Here is a 26,320-nt window from a genome sequence, read left to right on the forward strand (position 1 = left end):
TCAACTGGCTAACTATTTCCTTTGGTGTGTAGGTCATTCATCAATCTACGGGGTTCATAATATATACTCTTCCTGTAAAAGCATTCAGGGTTTTGGTTTCTTATTTTTCTAACAACGTTAGATTCAAATTACAACCCATTCAAGGCATACATGTGAGGGATTCGCTTGATAATTTTCTTCTGTACTTTTCCATTAGTTGTTTGTTGGATTTCTCATTTGAGGATCTCTTTCTGCAAAGAAAACCACTAGCAGACACGCCCACTTGCATGAGAGCTGCTTAACCAGAGCATAGGCTATTTACCCATCAGGATAAAAGAAGTAAGTATCCAGATTTCTAGGGCAATGTAGACCAAAATCCACGTATGACCGTACCGTGACCTGAGTCTCATAATCAAGGGATTCATCCACATTTACATTGGGCAGCTCTGGCCAAACCTAGAGAAAAAGAGGAAATACTGAAACCTTTAGGTCATGGCAAACAGACTATGAGATGTTCCATATGTCAGACTCTCGTGACATGCATCTCTGCAAATGCTGGGCGATCTTGGTCACAAATTAATTTGTAAATATAAATCAATGTATGAAATCCTGCTAGGTGAAAGTAGGCTGAGATCTCTGGTTTCATTTAACAGGTTTTCATAATTTTATTTTTTAACTTAATAAGTAACTCAGATCATTTTAAATATGTCTTCCAAATAACCATCTTTCAAATAATTACTTGGTTGTCTGGTCTGCCTTTTATTTTTGCACATAATGAAATTTCCTTTATGAAAATAAATGTGAAGTGTGAGTCTAAAGAAATAAGATTGATTTATATTCAAAACTGTAAACTCAGTCTGAATACTTCTAAGCAATATCATAACTTTTGGGGACCCTCAAATATACATAGCATTTAAAAAACAAACTCATGTATCAACCAATTTCATCTATAATTAGCAGGATGTTAACTATATACATTGATTGATTAATTCAACCAGGAAACACTTATTATTAGGATCTGTATCTACTGAAATTACTGCAGGAAATAGCACCTGTTTTCTAAGAGTTCCAGGGTAATGCATAAGTGCTACATTTTATGCTATACTCTTTTTGTCTTTGTCCATGACGTCAAAAAAGGAGAAACAGATTGCAACAGTTATGGAGTGCTTCACAAAAGGCGAAATTTGAGTTGGTCTGGGGGTGCAGATATTATTTGGGTCACTGAAAAGGCACTATTCCAAGTGAACTTGGCACATAACTGCAGCAATAGGACGTAGCAAACTAAAATTAAGGAACAGAGTTGGAACCCCTCCAGAGCTACTGTCATGTCAGGTCAGGAAGTTCACCTAAAACACTGTTGCTATAAATCAGGCATATGAGGATGAGGATTGCAGCCACAGAAAAGGAATTCAAGGAGTTAAAGAAGCAAGAGAATCTATAAGATTCATGATTCATTTAGATTAGAGACTGCATAAGCATCATATGTCAAAGTTGAATGTGCGTTTTGAGTTTAGGTGACTGGGAGACACACTTTTCAGAGTCTCTCTCTAAGGGATTGTTTTTTGGGGGGGCAGGGGGCAGTACCAAGGATTAAACTCAGGGACATTCTACCACTGAGCCACATCCCCAGTCCTATTGTGTATTTTATTTAGAAACAGGGTCTCACTGAGTTGCTTAGCTCCTCACATTTCCTGAGGCTGGCTTTGAACTCGCAATCCTCCTGTCTCAGCCTCCCAAGCCACTGTGATGACGCTAAGGGATCCTTAACATTTGCTAAATGACTAGCTGGAATACATAAAGGGTGGAACATCAGAACATTTCCAGGCAATAACATGGTACTCAATATCTTAGAGGATTATGTCTGTAACCTTGGTTTCACTAATGTGTATTAAGCTAACCATCAGACAGATTTCTACTAATTCATAATTTATTAATTGCCCAATATATTTTGTAAAATTCATTGAGAGCTTCTTTTAATCAAGACATAGTACTGTGTATTAATTATAGTCCTTTCCCCAAGCCTCACCTTTCCCCAGACAATGTCATTGGTGTCAGGCCATTTGATGAACACGTTGTCTTCCTGCCCTCTGGTGAAGGTGAGATATTGTGTCTCATTGCCAGAAATGGCTGGGTCCTGCAGTGACAGGATTTAAGATTGCCAAGGTGAGAAAAACGTCCCCAAGGAAAGTCCTCTCCCCAACTTTGATAATTTAGTGCAGAAAGAAATGGTGGATCAAAATAAAATTAAATAAATAAAAATACCACTGATAATTTGACATATCTACTGGCTATATTACATAACCAATTAGAATGAGAAGTTGCCACAGGGACCCAAAGTAAGGTAAACAACACTTATGAAGGACAACTTCTTTCAAAGGAAGCAAGAATCTCTGTCAATTAGCAAAGGAACCTTTGCATATTATAGAAAGTAACCACTCAGAGCCATAAAGAAGTGGGAAAAAATTCTACAAAAGTTGAAATATAATATGACATGAGTGACATTTCCAATAACAAGAGAAATTCATATCTTAAAAAAGAGAGCTGAGAATTAAAAGAATATGTTGATATTCCTCCATAAAATTCTTGCGAAAAAAAGGTATGCTAATATTTGGAAAACAACTCCTGAAGATAAACCCGTTTAAGAAGATATTAGCCTCAAGTGGACAGAGATAATTTATTGCATTTCCAGAGCCTAACATCAGGGCTCCTTAAGAAATTGAACTTCTGTATTGCACTATGATGCAGCCACCTGAGAGGACACTGACTTTCAGCCCATGTCGTTCCTTCCCCAGTTACTCTCTACGTTAAGCTGTATCACATGTGCCATGCAAATCATCATTATCTGAAATTACCTTCCCAATAGTTATTTGTTGGCTGTCTCCCTTCACTACAATAAATGCCATTTGTTCACTGATTTAACACTCGTACACGCACACACACCCACACACATGGGCACCTTCCAAAATGGTGATTTAACCAATAACCAATGTTCTATAAATATTTAAATTTTAAAATGAATAAAAATCATGCTCTGATTTTGGAAGCTAGAAGGAGGAGATCATTTGTGGGTAACTACTTCTGTATTTACCAGGATATAACTGCCAATGTAAAATAATAAGTTGGCATTCTGGATCTTAACTCAGTTGTTTGTGAGCCTAATAAAAGAGAAATCGGTTCCCTAAGACTCACCGTTGCTGAATGATGATACAGCGTAAGAGATTTTTTAACCCCCTGTAGTTTCCTAAAGATGAGACTGAGATATAGCTATTCATCCTGGGGCCTAAAACAGAGGGTCACTTTCTCTTTTCCTACCTTCAATGTTTCTGCCCACAGTTGTCCTACCTCTCCCCCAAAACAGTATTGATTAATTCAATGCCAGTGGCACTCAGCAATAAAAAAAAAAATGACAAAGTATTATCTCTTCAGTCCATCTTCTCACCTATTCTTTCCTTCTTTATTTGCCTTTTAAAACTTTTAAAAGACAATGATTAAAGACTCACAGGAAGATGTGCAGGGAGGTTTCTTGTACCTTTTTTCCAGTTTCTCCCAGTGGTTTATTTTTTAATTTTTTAATTTGTTTTAATTAGTTATACATGACAATAGAATGCACTTTGATACATCATATATACTGGAGTATAATTTCTCATTGTTCTGGTTTTACATGATGTAGAATCCCACTGGTCATATAATTATATATGTACACGGAGTAATACTGTCTGATTTGTTCTACTATCCTTTAGTGGTTTAATTTTTGAATCACGAGTATAGAAACAGAAAGAGGCATGCAATCTGCCTCACCACCTACCAGAATGAGAATAAATCTCATGCCATTTTTCTTCATTTGCTCTATCAGGATACCGAGGTTTTGAAAGCTGGGGCTAAGGGTGAAGTCCAGCTTCCGGTCCATGTAATCGATGCCCACATGCTGGACGTCCTACAGGAAGGAGGGGATGCTCAGGATCCTGCAGCAGGTACCTGCCGGGCACAGTAACTGCTCTGCCAAGCTCCAGACCCTGCTGCTTGCTGCCCCAGCTCAGCCCCTCATCTTTCCCCATCTCAATACCCGCTACACTGACTTTGCAATTCTGTTGATTGACATTGCTTTCTGATTCCTGCTTGCAGTTCACCTGTTCCCACTTTCTTCGTCTGTTCCCACAACAGGAACTCTCTTCCCTTTCCTTCCCTCAATTTATGTCTCCCCCAGTCTTCAAATCTCAAACTTGGTGAGCTTATCAAAGAGCTAGTTGTGTTCAAGAAAGTGAGATTTCCCTGATAAACAAAAAAGATTGTTTGTCTGAGTTTCTTTTTTCCTCTAGCAAACTTTATCAAATTAAATAAATTTAGAACTGCATAATTTGACTTTAGAATATATAAAACATGTTTATTATATTATAAATGGAATATATACATATATCCCAGAAAGATTTAACATTCTCTAATATTTATTTATTAGCTGTCTCCTTCCACTAGAGTAAATGCTTTTCATTCACTAATTTAATATGTATTATTTACATATATGTGTAATTTTACATATATATGTTATTTATATAATATATATAATTCGTAATACATATATAATTCATAGGATTTATACCTATAAATAGTATTGATTGCTTTGATGAAGCAGATCTATGAACTTCTTCATCTTGTGATTTTCCTAAATTTTTAAATTTGTTTAATAAGTTTGTAATAAAATGTATATAAAAGTTAAGCAGAGACAGGTGTCAAATGGTTTTTGGTGAGAAGATCATAGCACTTCATTCTCATCTTCCAGTCATTCATTGCCTTTCTGAGTCTCAGGAGGTGAAGTGAAGCCAGGAGAGACAAGGAGTGGTGGAGAAGAAGGAGTGCCCTGTTGTGAAACCCAGTGACCCACTCTCAGGGCTTTCCTGGGGAGCTCAGTGGGTAGGCTATGGCTATGTGCCTGTGTGTTTTAAAGAAAGCGAAGGCTTCATTGTAATCACTTCCTTGCATATTGACACTTTATATCCATCTCCAGATCCTGCTCCTAAAGCCCTGCCTTGGCCAGATGTTCCATCCCACCCTTGGCAGGACGCTCCCAGGGAGTCATGGGTGCCAATAACCTCCACTCACTCCACCAATGGCCAAAGAATTTATGCAACTCTTAGTTTTGAACCTAGACTCAAAAGGGCAGCAGGCAATAACTTTAAAAAGCAGTGTATTCTCACAGGACTTGCTCCACAGCTACAGGATTTATAGTAAAATGGCCACAGCAGGAATTTCTAGGAAGCTGTTTTCAATAGACAATTAGTCACAGAATCCCATAACTAAACCCAGAGGCTGAGTGAGGGGTTCGTACATAGGGGATCTGAGCTGCCACCATTGCGTCATACAGACTGGCGATTTCAGAATCATTCTGGTATCCATAGCGACTCAGCTGGAATCCCAGAGCCCAGTACGGAGTCATTGCTGGCCGACCAATCAACTAGAATAGAAGAATGTTAATTACCCCGATAAGATCATCATACATTGTAAACATACACCAAGTTCTCATGCCATACCCCATAAGTGTATGCAAATATTATGTCAATTAAAAAAATTCAAAATGATAAAAATAGATTCAAGTAACTTTGTAAGGAAGAAAAGATCATCGGCTTTGGTTGAAACAATTAAAAATTTCTACTGACTAATGTCTGATCTGAGGCCTCCCTCAAGAAAAATAGGGAAGTCAAATAAACCTAGAACAACCACAGAGATGAAGAAGGTTAGAAACGTTGTCATGAACGCTTCTCTCCATTCTATTATGCTGTGAAACCTGAGAACGTGGGCATTATCACTGATCTGAGATTCTTAGGATAGGCAGCTTAGCAAGCAATTAAGGGACATATGGAATCTTAATATGCCTTTAGTACCCATTTCAGTAAAATCTGACTTTCAGGAAAGATAGCAAAAATCTAGGGGCGACACCCAAGGATAAAAAGAAAAAGACTGACAATCTCAGTGCTGAACATATGGTCCAATACCCAATAAATATTTGGTGGTATATCAATGGAAAGGATGGCTTCTGACCTCAGTGTATTGCTGAGTTACCAGCTCAGGGGTTGGCCCCAAAACCATATAAAAGTCCAAAATCCCTCCTATGGTGCGATATGTCAGGGCAGGAGTGGGCTGCAGTGTCACATCTGTAGAAATTTAAAAATAAAGAGATAGATGGGGCCGTGAGTCACCAGAGGGGCAGCCTGCTGACAGGTTTGCTGTCCACTCTCCTCCCTTCACGTCCACCTCCTCTAGAAAGTCCTCCTTTGTCCTGTGGAGTCAGAGATGGATCTGCAGTGCCCCAAACATGATATGCCACTCAACAGCTTACATCCCCCATGAAAAGGAGCTCAAGTGTCACAGCAAAGTAAGGAACCACGGTTAGTCATGGTACAATTAATGCCTGGTCTGGGAAAATTCGTTAAGTTTTGGATAAAAGAACAAATGAGTGGTGGTCATTTTGTTCATGCCATTTTCCTTGACCCTTCATTGACTTGTTTCTCCTGGTCAGGTTGTTAGTGGCGGTGCCCGGGGAGCACACCTCTGTCTTACCCATGGCATTGCTGTTCAGCAGGAGCACTCCGTGGGCATTTCCATCTTCTTCCAAAGCCATATAGTAGGGGTGGACACCATAGGAATTTTTCTTGTACTGTTAATTAAAAGTCATGAGAGTAATAGAAAGATAAAAATCCAATAGTTTCCAGATCATCCAAACAGCAAACTCATATTCCACAATAAAGATTTGATTCAGTGTCACATCCTTTGCAGAGCCTTCTTTGACTTCCCTTTCACCCAAACTTAAAATCTATGCCCTCCTCCTTTCTGTCACCTTCACTGATTATTACATAATTCTATTTTTTCCTTGGGGTACTGGGGATTGAACTCAAGGCCGTGCATATGCTAAGCAAGTGCCCGGTCACTGTGCTACATTCCCAGTGCTTTTATTTTTACTTTTGAGAAAGGGTCTCACTAAGTTTCCCAGACTGGCCTTGAACTTGTCACCCTCCTTCCTCAGCCTCCCAAGTAAATGTGCACAACCATGTGCGGCTTATTATTGCATAATTCTATCACAGCACTCAATACACAGCTATGGTTACTTCCACACTAATCTGTCTGTCTATAAACTTCTGAAGGGCAAAGGCAGTGTCTTATTAAATTTGCAGATAAGCAACTAGCTGCATGCTGCAAGCATCGAACATATTAACTAAAAGTTTGTGAAATAAAGTCTATAGTCTATGGGGAGGAGTGGAAAAATATAAAGATGTACATGCATTTGTTTGCTTTAGAGATAAGAGTATGACATGTGGTCTCTTATAACCTTAACACCAAGAGCTAAAAAGATAAGTCTGAGCTCAGGAGGCTGAGGCAGGAGGATCATGAGTTCAAAGCCAGCCTCAGCAATAGCATGGCACTAAGCAACTCAGTGAGACCCTGAATTTAAATAAAATACAAAAAAAGGGGACTGGGGATGTGGCTCAGTTGTTGAGTGCCTCTGAGTTCAATCCCCAATACCAAAAAGAAAAAAAGAAAAAAAAAACACAATGAGGTTGATAAACAGGACATCATTTTTTGGCCTAAGAATTAAAAGCAATTTTATATAAGGAGAAACTTCTAATTTCATTTCTGTCCTCACCGCTGGTGGCTCATCCCGAGCAAACATTCCCCACGTGTTCCAATTCATGTTTCTTCTGAAAGTTGTGTGCTCCGTTTCCCCAAAACCGTAGACGTACTGAGAGGGGAGGCGAGTAGAAATGGAAAGGAACATGTCGTTGAAGGTGAAGCCGGGGAGTTGAGAGTCCCAGCTGCAACACAAAGCAGACCTCCACGGTGAGCTGCAGATCACAGACAGGCAAACAGAGTGTGTCTGGCATGCCTCGATGATGTAGAAGCCTCTGAGCCAGTGCACATCTAGATCCAGGTTCAAATATTGTGAAAGAACCGGGTCATGACCACAGCCACGACTCAGAACCAGGGTTCCATGTTTGTGCTTATGTTTGTGCTTTGCAAGACCAAGAGCTCCTTCTCAGGACCATGAATGCTCATTGAGACAAGTACCAGCTCTCATTCATGTCCTTACGTCTGGTTCTCAGGCCTGGCATATCAACAAACGTGAATAAATGAATGAGATCTAAAAAGGACCTTTCAGTAGAAAAACGTGAAATGCTTGGACTCATTTCTCTAGATTGCCCAGAGAACTCACTGAAGATGGCAACAGAGAAAATTGCCATTGAAGACAGCAGGAGCCAGACACAGGAAGAAACACAAATGCACACACAAGTGGCAACTTTTGCTGGAATCGGGGACCTCATCACAGGCAAAGTCTGGACCTGGAGCAGCAGGACAAGGGGTGAGAGATGACAATCCACAATTCCTTTCACACTTAACCTCATGAAAAGCCTGGAAGTCTGTGGCATCTATGGAACCAAAGATGACGAAAAACCATTTCTCCCTCCTTCCAACCTCTTCCCTCTCTCCTGTCTCTTCAATTATTATTTCTTAATGAAACATAATACAGAACAGACTTACATCTTAGGTTATTTGTTATACTTAATTAATAGCTTTCTGTTCTGCTTAACAAGAACAACAAATAGAGAATATATTTTTTGCTTTGAACTCAAACAAGACTTCCATTTTTTTTAAACCAACAGTTGATTAATCTTTCTGAGTTAATGACTAACATAAAAATAAATTCCCTAATGAAGAGGAAACTGGCATATTCTTTAACAAATACACACATAATTATGTACAGTCTCTGAGAGTAATATTTTACTTGCCCTAATTAGATGCACCATAATTACTATCCGTCACTCTAATTAAAGCAAAATAAATAGCACTTACATCACAGTTTGGGAACTTTTGCGCCGAATTTGGATTCCAAAAGGGTTGTTCTGAATCCTGACATCATACAGGCAGTTTTCAGGGGAGACAACGGGTGAGTGTGGCAGGTTCAGAGGTACCGGGACCTCGTACCTTTTATTAGTGGGATCGTAGATCTGGCAACAAGAGGGAAGGAAACTCTTCCTGATGGAGTCTCGGACCTAAGACTCCTCATGACAGTCCATAGAATCAGTTCCCGTGTTCTTTGTTTGTTTTCGACCAGTCTGAACCACATCAGGAGGCACTGAATATCCCAAGAAATCAGATGCCAGTCTTCCTTATCTACTGTGGCAGATCCTGAGCTTCAAAAGTGCCTCAATAATGCGTACCCACTCAAGAGACCTTGTGATCTAAGGCTGTAGAATCTCATGGATAGAATGTGTATGTGTGCTTAGGATGTGAACATACATGTGCATTGAACTGCAAAATTCATGTGTGAGCATGCATGTGTATGTTGAGAACCAGAAAACTGAGTTTCCAACATGGACTCAGACCTCATTACCGTTTGAGCTTCCGGATGTTGCATACCTTTTTGAGTCTTCAGGTTTCTCCTTTGTACCCACTATTCATTCCTACTCATCTAACAGGACTGACGGGCAGGGAGAACTAGAGGACCGAAGCCTGCATGCAAGGACAGGGACCATCACCACGATGGCGACCACTCCCTTCTCATGCTACCATCAGCCCATGGCTCGGGTTTCAGTAAAGCTTTTGCTAAAGCCCTAATTTTCAAAACTCTGTTTCTTAAACCAAAACAGTGGCGCTGCCTGGGAGCTTGTTTGAAATGCAGACTCAGCCTCTGCCCCAGAGCTGCTAGTCAGAATCTTCAGATTCATAGGATGCCCACAGTGATGGAAGACACACTCAAGTGAGAGAAGCAATGTCAAGACCACAGCTGCTCAAGCTAGTGTCCACCAGCCACATGTGGCTGTTGTGCACCAGAAATGCATGAGTCCAACTCAAGTTTCACTGTGATACATACCAGATTTTGAAGACTTAATTAAAATGTTGTGAACTATCCCTTCCTAATTACACTTGGATTTTAAAATGAACTATTTATTTTAGCACATTGGTTAAATGAAATATTAGTCATTTCACCTGTTTTTTTTTTTTTTTCAAACACAGTTTAAAAAATACACCTACTAGAAAACAAATGTTTTCACATTGTATTTCTGGTAAGTGGAGGACAACAGGGGTTCTCAAAGTGTGGCCCTTTTACCTGAAGCATCAGCATTGCTGGGGAACTTAGAAATGCAAAGACTCTGACTGGGCCCAGCCCAGAATGCTGATCTGGAGACCTTAGGGATGAGACTGAGCAGCTTGGGTTTTAACATCTGCAGGTGATTCTGATGCATGCTAACGTCTGAGAGCCACTGAAATAACTAGAAATGCTGGAAGCAGGTCAATGCCTTTCATCTGGGTTAACCTCAAAGCAGACTCATGTTTCTCAGGACTAAGAATTCTTTGAGAGTGTTTATGATCTAGAGAGCTCATTATCATAGGAAATTCACAAGCCCGGTGGATCTAAGGTCACACCCTGACTCTGCTGTCCACTCCCTTTCTGACCTTTACCCCTCTAGGCCTTCTCAGCTCCTGCATGCATGAACTGAGGGATTTGGATGAAGTCTTCTCATGACTTCCGGCTCACAGACCTGTCAGTTAAGAACTCATCTTGAAAACCAGAATTGGCAGCACGGGAATTACCTTGATCTGCAGCATGCTCTCGGTATGGTAGATCACACTCAGTCTGAGGAGGCTGATCTTTTCAGAGAAACGATCAGAGACGACAGCAGCTGCTGCTGCTGGTGATGGTGGGACTGCTGCTGCGTGGGCAGATGCAGGGACCGCCAGGAGGGTGAGGTCGGTGGTGATGCCCGTGGGCAGGTACTGAATGTTACTGGCCACATAATTAGGGATGGTGTCGTAGTAACAGGTGGGCACACCAGGAGTAGCTGTGGGCTGCACAACAGGAGGAGCTCTGGTCAGCCCCGGACACTGTACTCTGAGATCCTGATTACTGAGGAAGCTGCTTAGCACGAATAGAGTCTCAGACTGCTTTGCCCATTTGTTGTTTGTTGACTCATGTCCCCGCAAGAGGTAAACCCCAAGCCCTGGTATTACGAATGTGACTAGTTGGAAACAGGTCTTTGTGGATGATCAAGTTCGGAAGAGGTCATTAGGGTGGGCTCTAATCCAATGTGACTGGTGATCTCAGGAAGGGCAATTTAGACACAGGTGTGAACATAAGACAGAGATTGAGGGAAGCAGGTGCAAGCTAAGAATTGCCAACTATGGCCAGCCCACCACCCGAAGCAAGGGGTGAATCATGGAGCAGAACCAACAGCACCACCCTCAGAAGGAACCAACCCTGCCAACATCTTGATCTCAGACTTCTAGACTCCAGAAGTAGGAGGAAATAAATCTGTATTGTTCTAAACCAATCAGTTTGTGTAAATTTGTTATAGCAGCCCTACCCAATGAACACAAGTACACTCATTTCACACACGTGCGCGCGCGCGCGCGCACACACACACACACACACACACACACACACACACACACACACACACACACACACACACACACCAGCTTCCTGTAATGAGTGAATCCTAAAGGAACAACAGGAAACCCAATCTGGAGCCTGGAACCCTGAGGCAGGGTCCTGCGCCCAGTGACATTACTGCCCCAAATCCCACCTTGAGGAATCACTAACTTTCTCAGGTTTTTATACTCTCTGTTGTTCACATGAGAGGATCAGCCCTCTCTCAACCCTTCTTCTCTGGGCTGTTCAATAGATGAAAATGAATTCACTTAAAATACTCAATGAGCAAAACAAACCCCTGGACACTATCACATAAAAGGGGGTTTTGAATGACGTGACTGGAGAGACGATCAGAATAGCACTGAGTGTCTTCTGATTCCAGATATCTGGGAAAATTGGGTATCAGCTCTCCTGCAGAGTTGACAGATGCATAATGGCACACTGTCATGGTACCTGTTAGGCTATCAACATTTCTAAAGTGTTTTCTTGGTGCCTAATAACTTGTGGGGCAATTTCCCTGAGTTCCTGATCAACATGGTGACTCATTTTGATCAATACCTCCCAGAGGCACCCCTGCTGTTTGCAGCTCTCCTCAGAGGCAGCAGTATCCTCGGGGTTGCAATCGAACTTCTCTAGGTCACTGACCAAAAGGTCCCACTCAATAGAGAATTCTTGTCCCAGAGCCAGTCCCTTGAGATCAGTGATGGTCACCACCTGGGGAAGAGAAAGATTTCAGTGACAAATGAGATGAGGTAGAACTACATAGATAGAGTCCTTCCTGGTGGTTTGGAAGCCAGAGTATGTGTAAATACTCTCCAGCACTAGGCTAATGAATGGAAAGGTGTTTTCCCTGTGTTTCATCTGGGCCCAGCCCACCTAGTTCTAAATTTCCAGAAACTCATTGTCTCTCCTCTCTTAGGGTTCCAACTCGCACATCTTCTTCAGACCCTAATGTAAGCAAGGTGGTAGGGTTTGTATTTGCAGGCACAAGTTTCTCCTGCACCATGCCTATGCTGTGGCTGTGGTGGCTCTCCCTAGCCAGTCTTCTATCTGACTGTCCAAAGTCAAAACAACAACAACAACAACAAAAAAAAAAAAAACAAAGGAAGACTCACTGTCAGAATCTTAGACCCGGGCTTTCAGCCAGGACCCTGTGGGAAGGAACAATCACTCACCTTTGTCGAAGCACTGTAGACAACACTTGATATGGGGGTGGCGGCATTATTAAGAGATACAATAAAATTACTTGGCTCTTTGTCCATTCCCAAAATTCTGATATCTGTAAACATGAGGTTGTCAGAGTTCACAGAACCATTACGTACAATCTTTGCCTGTAGACGGTTCTGGAGGGGAAAAACCAGTCTGGAGTCAGTGCATCACACTCCACATCTCTCTGAGGTCCAATGTGTTTCTCTTTCCTCTGTGGTTCTAACTGTTGCTAAGCGACATCCCCAGGGAGCATTCTGACTCAGACTCGACATCCTAAATCCTTCAGTAATATCTCATGTTTGCTTTTGCACCCTGGCTCTTTGCTGATTCTTTACTCAGATCATCTGACCCTGACATTAAGGAATGGTCTAGTAGACAGGATGGATCTTTGCGAGGCAAACAAAGACACAAGCAAACACACAGACCCACTGGCATGCAGAGATACACACACACACACACACACACACACACACACTGTTTTCTTTTTCTTTTAGCTAATAATAAGAGCTGAAGTTTATGAATGCTGACAATGTTCCAGGCACTGTGCTAAGGTTTTTACATGTATTGCCTCATTTAATTCTCCCAGCAGATTATGAATTCCAAACTATAACTATCCCCATTTTTTTAGATGAGAATACTGAAAAACACAGAGAAATTAATAACTGATTTAGGGAGCCAGAGTTTAAAAGCAATAGAGTTGAGCTCAACAAAGGAGGTGGGACACTTGGAGGGTTGCAAAGAAGTCCTAAACAATGTGCCTGACAGCTGACAAGGGGACAAGGGCCACAGGAGGGAAAGGACAGCATATCAACAAGGCGAGAGGGCAACTGGGTGTGCACAGGCAAAGCGTCAAGCCCAGCCATGATCAAAATGGATCAAAACAGAACACGGACTTAAAATTTCAAAATTTTTAGAAAAAGAAATTATAGGAGGAAAATACTGAGGATTTATGTCCAGGAAATGATTCTTCAACATTATACCAAAAGCATAATCCATTAAAAATAATGATAAATTAGACTTATTAAAATTTTTAAATTTACTTTGTGAAAGACCCTATTAAAAGGAAGAAGAAGAAAAGAAGCCAGCAACAGAAAAAGTACTTGCGAACCCCATGTTTGACAAAGGACTGACATTGAAAATATGTAAGAATTCTCAAAATTGAACTGCTAAAAAAATGTCAAAATAATTCAATTAGAAAATGGGCAAAGAATTGAACAAACATTTCAACTAAGAGAATTCACGAATGGCAAACAGGCCAACATCATTAGCCATCAAGAGAAATACAAATGTAATAACATATCATCACACACTTTTCAGAATGACTAAAATGAAAAATAGTGACAACATCAAATGCAGGTGATTATGCAGACATTAGGTCACTCATATCTTACTGGTAGACATGCAAAGCAGCTCTGCCACTCTGGAAAACGATTTGGAAGTTTCTTAGGAAATTAAACATGGACAAAGAGAAGACCCAGCAACTGAACTCTTGGGCATTTGTCTCAAAGAAATGAAAAGCTCTATTTCATATACAATCTGTACTTGAATTTCCATAGCAGTTTTATTTATTTTAAATAGCACATGATTGGGTACATTCCAGATTCCCTTTATCAAATGAACAGTACCTTGGGACACTATTCGTCAACAGAAAGAAACAAAATACAGCAACTTGGAAGAATTTTGAGAAAACTATGCTAAATGAAAAACCAGTTCCCAAGGTCACATATACTGCATGAGCCATTTACATAAAATTCTGAGAAGAACAAAATTACACAAGTGGAGAACAGATTATGGGTTGCCAGGGTCTACAGAAGGAGGTAAGTGGGCATAGCAATAAAAGGGCAAGAAGAGAGATCTTTGTGGTGATGGAGATGTTCTGTGTTTTGACAGGGTCAAGGTCAATAATCTGCCTGTAAAGTTGTATGACAATTTTATAAGATTAGGGGAAATCAGGTAGGTAAAAGGTACATGGTAACACAGTGCTATGTATTACAACCACATAGGGATCTGCATCTCAAAATGAAAGTTTAGTTTGACAAACAACATGAATTTATACAGAAAAATAAAAGAGAAAAATGGATAGAGAGGCTTATAAGATAAAGATCTGCACACACATGATCAGACTTCCAAGAAAATCAAATTAGAATTCTCCCACTTTCTGCTAGCCTTGTGACTTTCCCCTTCTCTCAGGCCCTTGGGAAATAGAGATGAGGCAAGTGATATTCTGTATCTTCCAAACTTTCCAAGTCCCCCCGGATGCCTGTGCCCAAAGGCAAGTTTTAGGCGCTGGGAAGGAAAAGGGGACCTCAACAAAGCACTTCACCACTCATCAACCACACCCCACACCACGCTTGCACCCCTCTGAAGGACACATCTTAGAAGTCCTGACTCACCGCATAGATCAAACACAATGATTTTTTTTTCTGGAAAAATAAACCTATAATTTCTGTACAGAACTTATAATTTTTTTCAGAGCTTATTATACATCTGACACAGATTAAACACTTCAGTGTTATCTCAAATCCTTTCTAGGACATCATAGTCAAACACTGTCCCTATTTGATGTGACCAAGCATCTACAGAACAAAAACTCAAAGAGCAACCTCAGCAAGGAGCACCCAGTGTGTCCATGAAAACGGTACTTACAGAAGTAACAGAGAAATCATACAGAGTGTACATGTTCTTAGTTACGGCATCTGAAAGAGAAAGATAAACACATGTCCATTACCATCGGAAGCAGCAGGGCCTAGCTGTTTCTTTTACCTGAAATACCTTTGCCTCTAATCTGCCTATTTTTGTCAACCTCCACAGAAGTTTCTCAGAACACTTTCTCTGAATTCTCATTGCACTTTGTGGTACTGTTTTGCTGGCATTTAAAACATTTTGAATTGCTTTATAGTTATTCCCATGCATAATGTATCTATCCTACTAGACCACGACTTTCCCAAGGTCCATGTTTACGTCACACTCTTCTCTATATGTCTTGTTTATGGTATAATAATAAATAGCAAATAAATATTAAAGATTCTAATTTCATTCAGGGTGGGTTTTTTATATAACCACAGGCTAAAATCTTACATGAAGTATTTATATGGAAAAGCTTACTATGAGAAAGAACACTACATAAACTAGATACATGTGCCTCAAGAGTAACTGAAGCAGCACTCTACAAAGCTGTGATCAAAATGTTTTGCTTTGTATAAATAATGATATCCAGAGTAGAGAACAAGTAAACACGCCAATGTCTGTTGCTTTGGAAAGGTCCATGACACAGGAGTTGGACATTTGAAGTCATTTAATGCACTGTGTGTGGCTAATAGAACCTTTCAGAATGAGTTCTAACTCAACAATTACAAGCTACAGAAATAAGCAGCATGATAGAGTGCCTTCTGGGGCAGCCTTCAGCGAGTCGCTCTCACTGAGGACCACAGAGAAGGCCCAGGAGGGAGTCTACCTTTAGTCACACCGTCATCCCAGTACAGCTCTCCCTTGGCTTCTCTCTTATAGTCCAAGGCGACAATGAGTCCCAGGGAATTCTTCCGGCTAAGAAGAGCAGTTCCCAGTTTCAGAGAATGAAGAAGAGATGGAACCATGTGAAACCACACCCTTGATGTCCCAGGGACAGATTCTCCCAAAGTCCCAGAGTCCATCCCAGAAACTCAGTAGATCCCACCATTGTGTGCAAACATGGAAGTTGAGTGTGGACAGGCAGCAGAAGTGAGTGTGAGATTGACTGGCGGAGGCAGGCAGTGCCTGCTGGAAGCTGGTTTGCGATCACTCTAACAATGAATACTGACCATGTGCCAGGTACTATTCTAAATATCCCACATACCTTGGCACCTGCAGTAACCCCTGAACCTTCACAGTCATGCTACCATCCTCCCCAGCTTACCAATAACAAGCATAAGTACAGAGAAGTAAGGTGTCCAAGGTAAACATACCTAGTATATTGCAGAGCCAGGACTTGGACTCAAACTATCTCCAGAATCTGAGCTCCTGAACTCCAAGCTTTGTTGACTTTCACATGATAACTCGTTATACCCTACTTAATTTGTATTCTCTCACACAATAGGGAATATATGACCACAGGGTAAAATCTGAGGATAATTTCTGGTCACAGGGAAATCCTCATGGGTTATTATTTTGATTGGTGCTATAATTTAATACAAGTGTAAAGAACTATAGAAATGTAAAGGAACTGAGGTTACAATTGTCCCTGCCCCAAATGAGAACTCAGATGACAATTTGGAGCCAATTGAAAGGAGGAGAGAAAGATTGCTTACTGGAATTATTTCTCTTGGACCATCCGCTCTCAGTCTCTATTTGTCTCCCCCATAATATCCCATCCCATTAGAGCACCAAAGTCATCACACCTTAGAAGACCCAGGAGCTTACCTGGTTTCTGTGGTTGTGCTCGGCTGCTGGGTGGGAAATATGTAGCCCCCTCGAAGGTGAAGCCCGATCCTATCACCTGGGAGTAGCATATCCACAAACTGCTTCCTCCACTGGATGGCATCCCCCTAATCAACAAAAGGAAATAGATGTGTGGGCTAGGAAGAACCTCGGAGATCATCCAGATCAACTGCCGCATCTTAAAGAAGAGAAAAAGGGGGAAATGAAGTGCCTTCCCTGAGGTATACAGGTGGCAGAGAGCACAGCTGAGACTCCAGTCCACACCTTTCCTTTAGCACAAACCACACTGTACACCACAGTTTGAAACGGGATGTTCTCAAGGGTCCACATGTCAAACTCTTGGTTCCAGCGTGGTGCTATTAGTAGGGGGTAGAAACTTTTAATAGGTGGGGCTCCTTGTCAGAGGTTTTAGGTCATTGCTGGTATCTATTCAAAGGGTCTCTTCTTCTTTCTCTCTTTCACTTTCTGGTCATGAGTCGAGAGGTTTCGCTCCACCATAAGTTCTTGCCATGATGTGCCATCATAAGCCCAAATCCATAGGGCCGATTAATCATGGACTAGAACCTCTGCAACTACAAGCTGAAATAAATCCTTTCTCTTTATAAGGTGATCATTTGGTGTATTTATTATAGGAACAGAAAACTGACTAACACACAGTGATTCCTCCAGTGAGCTTGAGTTCTTTAGATTATCACAAATAAAGGTCAATAATGCCATACGTCGGAGATTGATGGAGTAAATTTCCATAAACCTACTCCAGCTATTCAAATTATTCCCCTGTTCATTTTGAAAAGTCTTCTACTATGATCTTAATGTTGATGTTCCCCTAAACTCATATTTTATAATCTAATACCCTACTGTGATATTAAGAGGTGGGGCCTGTCGGGCCCACCTTCCCTGTTCACCCCTACCCCAAAGTGCTTAACTCATGAGAGCTCAATGAGAAGTGGCATCAATGAAGAAGAGTGAGACCTCACCAGACACTGCCTCTCCCACTGCCTTGACCTTAAACTTTCCAGCCTCTAGAGCCATGGGTGATAGATTTCTGTTGTTTACAAATTATCCAGTATGAGATATTTCGTTACATCCTCCTGAATGTACCCATGATCAACTAAATGTAAAACACCACTCGGTTATCTGACCCCAAGCTCTCCAGACTGCTGGCTTATAACTGCTCTCTGCTAGAGGCACACTTCTGAGACTGCTGGGCCACTGTACTTACTGTCTCATAGTCATACCAGGTGGCATCTGGAATGTACGCTCTCACTTGATCTGCACCCTGAGGAAACAAAAACAAAGAGCAGTGGTAGCATCCCACTTTGCAGTTTACAGAACACCACCACATCACTGCATGTGGCCACTTGAACAATCCTGGGAGAGAGCTGGGATCATCCCACTCCACTAATCAAACCACAGAAATTCGGAACAATTGGGCAGTTTATTCAAAGCAAAGTTGTATCCAGAAACTAAGTTCATAATGCTTGTATATTTTCTAGGAAAAGCCGAGAACGTTCATTCTCTGACTCATGTGATCTGACAGTTGGGAAAACATGAGCCAACTACACCCCCAAGACAAAATCCTAGCTCAAAGGGCCATAGACACATATACATGAGTTTATAAGCAGATGTACACCATTCTGAGCCTCCCTCCACCTTCCCTGTTCACCCCTAACCCAAATCACACTTAGGTAAGAGAGCCCTGGTCCTCCATGCAGGTACTTCAGAGTTGCACTCCCACCCTTGACCATTCCTCCTCTTTCCCCTCCCTGCTCTTCCTTATGTCTATCCTCTCTTCCCAACCCAATCCCCAAAGCACACCCCTCTGGATAAGGGGAAACACAGATGTCAGCCTACACACACACCAAGGCATTTAAAACCCAGGTCAATGCCATCCTGAATGTCTAAGGACACAGGTGTTGAGGTAATTTTGTAAGCTGATAATGGTTTTAATGGGACATTGAACCAAGGATAACTTTTTCTCTTTTTCTAAACTTTTATGATCTCATTCATTTATACATATATAAATACATATACATATATATAAATATTATATTTATATATATATTTTTTTAAATGCAATCATAGATTCTTGGGATCTGGTTCATTCAGCCGTAGCACAACAAGGACAAGTGTAACACTCCGCCTTGTCATTCAGATTGCAGACATACTTCATACAGGACAGGTGTGATGAGCAGTCCAGGCCCCCACAAGAACTGCTCGTGCACTTCCCACGTGGCTGGGTCCTGGTAGAACCTAGAAAACAGAGATACCGTGAGCATCTGCAATTCCCAAGAGCACAAGAGCACAGGGCATGTCCTGACTGACCATGTTACCATTAGCAAGACAAAGTGAAACTGCCCTCTGTAGGGGGTCCTCCGGGGGTTAGGAAACTTACTCATGCAGCAGGGGCCTTGCTACTGTCTGCCCCTGGGTGTGAGCACGGTAGAAGAGGGTGTAGAGATAGGGCAACAGGGTATAGCGGATGTTCAGGTAATGTCTGGAGGAATTTAACAGCAGGGAGTCAGAACCAAAGGCAGCAGGATCCTGGTCCTGGAAGAAAATGGAAGCAATCACTGAGTTGCTTTTTCCATCATAACAGGCTTTCCCAGGTGAGAGGAGCAACATTTCCCAGCTTGGAGAACATGAGAGCATTTCCGTAAGTGGAAGACTCTCGACCCAGCTCCTTCGCTGTGCACCTGAGGAAGCTCTATCAAAGATCACAGGACTTCCTCAGCGTAGAATTGCAAGCAGGTGGCAGAGCTTCCATCTGACACATGTCTCCTGAGGGCAGACAAGAGCAGCCCTGGGGTGGCCACAAAGCCCACAGTCACAATGGACATAAAGGGACCCTAGTGGGCCCTACCCCCCACCACAAGGACTGCTCTGACTTATTTCTTGAGGATTTTCATGATATTTATTTGGAAGATAATAATAATAATAAGTTGTACTAAACTGCATTGCATTATTAAAGTAATTTTAAATCCATTTCCCTGTCATATTGCCTACCACCATGATCTACAATTCATCTTTTCTTTTCATGAACTTCAATGATTTTGTCAATTTAAAATTTTACATCTCATTTCATCTGTGATATTTTTACTATCACAACTTATTTTATTTTCTCTATTCCAAAGATAATGAGCTCTATTTGTTCTTCAGTGTATAAGATGTGAAGACCATAAGGACAGATTTTAGCAGATTTTATCCAAGAGCAAGAAAGGAACCCATTACAAGGGATTTATTACCACCCAGAGAGAAATTTTCCATCAATGGTTGGCACCCATTTGATAATAATTTTGTTATGATTTGGAAGATGTAAAAGTTCTGCATGTCATATTTAGATCTATCATCTGGTAACATATTATTGGGACTAAATTTTGGAGAAAATTCCCTGAATTTACTGCTTTCTTTTGTCCATGCCCTCAAATGGAAGTACTCTATATATGCAATGTGGGCTCATATGAACCCTGAGGCCAAACACACACACACAAAAATAGTATCCACAGCCACCACCTCTGATCTCAAACTGAGAAAGTCTACAACTGTGCTGTCCACCATCATGGTCACAAACCACCTGTCTACTGGTCACTTGAAATGTGGTCGATAAGACTGAGAAACTGAACTTTAAATTTTATTTGTGGTCAATTTAAATATAAATCTTAAAACTGAATCATCAGTATAAAATATTATTTTCATGAACCAAAACTTCATTGTTCTGATGGGATTGTTTTACTTCAACTGCTAAAAATTAACTAACACAAATTAAAATGTATTATAGTAGTAAAATACACACACTAAATTTTGAAGACTTGATCAGCATATAAAATGGCTCATTAATAACAGCTTATTTTAAAACAGCTTGATAATGTTATGTATATTGAGTTACATAGAATACATTTAAGATGGCCCCTGTTTCTAAATCTAAAGTTAGACTGGCCTAGTTCTTATTCCAGTCCTATTGAAAAGAGGTAGCATGTAAGAAAGAAAGCTAACATCCTAACCTAGCCAGCCAGGTGAGTCAAGTGCTTTTAGCTATCTAAGTTATTTCAGTCCATCTCTTTGTGAAGAGCACCTGCCTTCCGTGCTTTCAGTCACCTTCTTGATCATTCAGAATTAGTTCTTCTCTCTCTAGACCACAAGTTGCTAGGAAAGCCCAAGGATAAAATGTGTTCAGGGACTGACGTTGTTACAGTTTAGACGTGAAGTGTCTGCTGAAAGCAGAAAAAATATGATTTTTGACCTTCTGAGTTTGACTTATTTTGCTTAACACAATTGTCTCTGGGTTCATCCATTTTCCTTCTAATGCCATAATTTTATTTTTCTTTATGGCTGAATAAAACTCCATTGTGTATATATACCACAATTTCTTCATCCAGTCATCTGTTGATGGGATATTATGCTATAACCCCAGTCGTTTTTAATTTAATTATTTATTTCTTTTTTAATTTTTACAGACTGCATTTTGGTTCATTGCACACAAATGGGATACATCATTTTTATTCTATGGTTGTACATGATGTAGATTCATACCATTCATGTTTAAGTTTATCTGCTGCTGCTATAAATTCCAGTGCTTTTCCCCCTTGTTCTTTTTTTAAAAAGATTCATTTTTCTTTTATTTTTACAGACTGCATTTTGATTCATTGTACATAACTGGGGTACAACTTTTCATTTCTATGGTTGAATATGATGTAGATTCATACCATTCATGAATCATACATGTACACAGGGTAATGATGTCTGTCTCATTACATCATCTTTCATACCCCTGCCCCTCCCCCCTCTCATTTCCCTCTATGTAATCTAAAGTTCTCCATTCTTCTCTTACCCCTGCCCCCCCATCCCCATTATGTATCAGGGAAAACATTTGGTGTTTGGTTTTTAGGGATTGGCTTATTTCACTTAGCATGATATTCTCCAATTCCATCCTTTACCTGAAAATATCATAATTTCATTCCTCTTTATGGCTGAATAATATTCCATTGTGTATATATACCACAGTTTCTTTATACATTCTTCTGCTGAAGGGCATCTAGGTTGGTTCCACAATGTATCTATTGTGAATTGAGCTGCTTTTCCTCAGAAAGGATACAATGAACATGTAGAAAGAGAGCCTACAGAGTGGGAGAAAATCTTTTCCACATGCACTTCAGATAGAGCACTAATCTCCAAAATTTATAAAGAACTTACAAAACTTTACACCAAAATTCAAAGAACCCAATCAATAAATGGGCTAAGGAACTAAGCAGACACTTCACAGAAAAGATACATGGGTGATCAACAAATTGCATTTGTCTAACAAAAAGTTAGACAAATGCAATAGTATAGTAATTAGAGAAATGCAATTCAAAACCACCCTAAGATTTCATCTAACTTCAACTAGAACAACTATTATCAAGAACACAAGCAATAATAAGTGTTGGCATGGATATGGGGAAAAAGGCACACTCATACATTGCTGGTGGAGTTGCATATTGGTGCAGCCACTCCGGAAAGCAGTGTGGAGATACCTCAGAAGAGTTGGAATGTACCCACCATTTGACCCAGTTATCCCACTCCTTGGTTTATGCCCAAAGGAATTAAAATCAGCATACTACAGTGATGCAGCCACATCAATGTTCATAGCTGCTCAATTCACAATAACTACATTGTGGAACCAACCTAGATGCCCTTCAGTTGATGAATGGATAAAGAAACTGTGGTATATAAATATAATGGAATATTACTCAGCCATAAAGAAGAATAAAATTATGGCATTTGCTGGTAAATGGATGAAGTTGGATAATATCATGCTAAGTGAAATAAGCCAAGTCCAAAAAATGAAAGGCTGAATGTCTTCTCTGATAAATGGATGATGATACATAATGGTGGGGGGAGTGGCGGCAGGGGCAAGAGAAGAATGGAGAAACTTTGAATGGTGTAGAGGAAAATAGGGTGGGATGGGGTGGGGGAAGGAAAGATAGTAGACCGAGATAGATATTGTTACCCTATGTACATGTATGAGTACATGAATGGTGTGAATCTACATTAAAAACAAAAAGCTAACTGGAAAAGGATAAAGTTTAAATGAATCATGGGAAGTAGTAGGGAAGTGGTCTTGCAAATTCTTCATAGAAACATACAGTGTTGTAACAAAGTGAACAGGTATTTCAGATCACTGGCCTGCCTGTCCTAAACCCTTCTCCCTTGCTCTGCCACATCTATGAGTTATTTCCCTTTTATTAAACAAAGTAAAATTCTAATGAACTCCAATTGTCCCAGATTCTATAATGGGGGCAACAAAACTGACAGAAGTACCATAAAAGCTTTAACCAATCTTCTTAGCTTGGTGGATGAGTTCCCAACAATAAAACCATTTAATACATATGCATGCCCCTTCCCACCCACTTGCGTCCTGATGCCCTGCTTTTTAGGTGTATCGTGCGAGATTAACCTATCCTTTTTCTGTAGTAAGGGTTAACCACAGGCTCTCCCGCTCAAACCCTCCTTGAAAATAAACAAATGAGACAATCCCATAAGTCTCCATCCCTTCTCCTAGAGACCTTACCCTGAACCCGGGCCCATTGTGATTCCTTGATAATGGATAAAATGCTCCAAGTTGCATCCACCTTCTGCAGAGCTCCTCTGTGACGTTTTCTTTATAACCACAGATGTTGGCACCTACCTGGAGAATCACACATACCAAAATGTTGGTCATTGAGAGAGGTAAAAGCATTGAACTGAGTACTTGTATGATAAAGGAAAAGAAAATCTCATATTGGCATTATGCCATCTGTAAAGAGATTCCATAGTCCCAGGGCGAGACCTCAGACAAATAAGAGAAACAAAGTATGTATCATAGGATAAACAGAGAAGACTGACAGATAATATTGACCATCGTCCCTACAGAGGGTTCTTCCTCAATATTCAGTTCCCAAATACATACTTCCCTATTCACTGATGCTCTGCTGGTGGGATATTTCTGTGATACTAATGCAGTTTACTCATGGCATCTCTTTCCCATCTTCAGAGACTCCATGGGTGACAACCCAGTGATCAATTTTACCATCCTATCTTCAGAAGACAGCTTACACCACACATAGAAATGGATTTTTTCCAATACATATCTCAATGAGACACATGCTCCTTATTTTTTCAAATACCCTCAAAGACTGATAATGAAGGCGTGTCTAAGAGGGCTGAAGTTCCTTGGCTGGGAAGGAGGCTTACCATGGGGATGCCAAACAGGTTGAATTCAAGGATACCAGGGATGGACCATCGGAGGTCATCCCAGGTAGCTGCATTGTCCCCCAGCCAATGAGCAGCAAATTTACCAGATCCAGCAAAAGTAGAACGGGATAAGATGAAGCTCCTATTACTGGGGAAGATAGTCTCCATGGCCCTGAAAAAGAACTCAGTGTGAGGTGAGCTGTGAGCATCTAGAACCCATCTTGCACCATGAGAAGCAATGGGCTTTCCAAACAAACTGAAAGAAAACCTCAGAATATCAAAAGCTAGGTGTATAAACAGGCCAGCATTTTTAAGAGTTCCTTTCCCACTGCTGAGGAAGATTTTAGGTCCCACATAAAACTGTAAAAAGCTTTCTTTTCTACCCCCAAGAGAATTTCTCCAGGCTCCTGTGTTCCTACATTTACTCTGTTTTGTTGAATCTGGCTTTGGTCCAAACCTTTGGTTGACAATATTTTGTAGCTATGTTTTGGTTGTTGGAATCATCTTCTCTCTCTAGACAGTTTTTCTCACATCCCTGTTTCATGTGCATTCCATGCACAATCCTGGTTAGTAGAGCAGCAGCTCAGATTGGAACTGTATTCACCTCCTCTTGGCATAGACTAGCAGACACTTCACTTTTCTTACCACTGGCAGGAGGTTTATTGCACTCTGTAATTATTGATCTTGAAAAAAACACATTCAACCCAAGCAGATTGAAACTGAAACATGTCTCAGGCTATGGCTAGAGGCAGGCCATTATGGTACCCAGATTAGATAGCAGTCAGGTTCTTCCCAGCTTAGAGACAAGGCCTCCTTCAGGGATCCTTAAGTTTCTCTTTCCCCTCCTCCAGGTCTAGCCTACTTAGGTTCAGGACATATCTCTGGGAAGATCTGATATCCTTCTGATTTTAGCCTAGAGGGAGATGAATTTTACTCCCTGGTATCCCAGTAGCCACTGTCCCCAGACTGTTCTTCCAGTTAAGGTTGAGCTAAATCTTCATCAGATGCGTGACTTCTGTTCTCCTGATGTATGGATTCCACTGAATGAAAATCTTGTCTCTTTTTAAATGCAACTCTGCCTCAGGTCCAAAGGCCATGTTCTGTGTTTGTGCACTGTTCTCAGGAAATAGAGGTGATCCTGCCCAACCCAGGGAAATCAGAAAAAATCCCTCGACTTAATCAGTCACAGTTACCTTTTAACTATTAGCCATAACTATTCAAATATATTAACCCAGGCATTCATGATTTTATAGCACTTTTATCACATGAGGACACTGGCAATAAAGCAATTTGAAACTCTTTTCCTTTTCCAATCTTTCCTGACTCCTACCATTTAATCACTTGCCTTCCCACCTCCCATTCTTAAACAGAAGCATCTAAGAGTTGGAGTTTATCATAACCGGGAGGGACTCTCAGAAATATATCAATCCAAGTCTCTCATTTTGAAGATGAGAAAGCTGAGTCTTCTCACCTAGTTTATATTCCAGGGAAGATGGTATGAGAAAAAGAGAAGTCAGAAAAGAGAGTAACAAAATCAGAAGTAGGTATCCTTCTTCTTGGAGGTTTGCTTTCACTGAGATACAAACTTGTACATTCATTGGTCAAGGACTCTCTGTCACCGGGACAGTCCAGTGTAATGCAAAGTCTTGAAGACAGCAGAGTGTCAGGAAACAGCGGACACAGCCTCCACCTCTAATCCCTCAGGCCCCCTGGGTGCCCATCCTGCTCTTCCTTTTCTCAAATCTGGTATTTATCCCACCAACATGTCCTCAAAGGTCATACTATTCATAAAACTAAGGATACAAAGGTGTGTTTGTCCTCAAGGAAATTATCAGCAAGAAAAAAAATGATGAGGACATCCAAGATGGTGGACTAGAGGGAGGCTGTGTTCCTTGTTGCTCCATAACTCTGGTTTCAAGCAGAGGATATCTGTTTCTTGGTGAGGCAGTTTTTGCTGCTTATCGATCCCCTGCTGTTTACCCCACTTGTCTACTGTGATCCCCTGCAGTCTGCCAGCATATCGATGCCTTTTTTGATTGCAGATTGCTCACTGTCAGGCATCTGTCATCCACCATTTGCCTGCCTCTTGCCTGT

General features: G+C 40.9%; 1 protein-coding gene across 1 annotated transcript in view; it reads right to left on the bottom strand.

Moving 5' to 3' along the window:
* MGAM2 (maltase-glucoamylase 2 (putative)) overlaps window positions 1-26,320 on the bottom strand; it is a gene marked incomplete at both ends in the record, with an annotated part of 100,603 nt that overhangs the window by 23,532 nt on the left and 50,751 nt on the right. The window contains 19 exons of the mRNA XM_079152664.1: window positions 373-435; window positions 2,006-2,113; window positions 3,785-3,913; window positions 5,300-5,425; window positions 6,010-6,122; window positions 6,529-6,625; window positions 7,610-7,778; window positions 8,815-8,969; window positions 10,558-10,812; window positions 11,954-12,109; window positions 12,571-12,738; window positions 15,251-15,300; window positions 16,059-16,147; window positions 17,000-17,124; window positions 18,240-18,296; window positions 19,186-19,270; window positions 19,413-19,567; window positions 23,565-23,681; window positions 24,227-24,398. Coding sequence (XP_079008790.1) covers window positions 373-435; window positions 2,006-2,113; window positions 3,785-3,913; window positions 5,300-5,425; window positions 6,010-6,122; window positions 6,529-6,625; window positions 7,610-7,778; window positions 8,815-8,969; window positions 10,558-10,812; window positions 11,954-12,109; window positions 12,571-12,738; window positions 15,251-15,300; window positions 16,059-16,147; window positions 17,000-17,124; window positions 18,240-18,296; window positions 19,186-19,270; window positions 19,413-19,567; window positions 23,565-23,681; window positions 24,227-24,398 — 2,389 coding nt within the window. The remainder of the gene's footprint in view (window positions 1-372; window positions 436-2,005; window positions 2,114-3,784; window positions 3,914-5,299; window positions 5,426-6,009; window positions 6,123-6,528; window positions 6,626-7,609; window positions 7,779-8,814; window positions 8,970-10,557; window positions 10,813-11,953; window positions 12,110-12,570; window positions 12,739-15,250; window positions 15,301-16,058; window positions 16,148-16,999; window positions 17,125-18,239; window positions 18,297-19,185; window positions 19,271-19,412; window positions 19,568-23,564; window positions 23,682-24,226; window positions 24,399-26,320) is intronic.

The sequence above is a fragment of the Sciurus vulgaris genome (genome assembly GCF_902686455.1).
Source record: "Sciurus vulgaris genome assembly, chromosome: 8".
NCBI classification, from domain to species: Eukaryota; Metazoa; Chordata; class Mammalia; order Rodentia; family Sciuridae; genus Sciurus; species Sciurus vulgaris.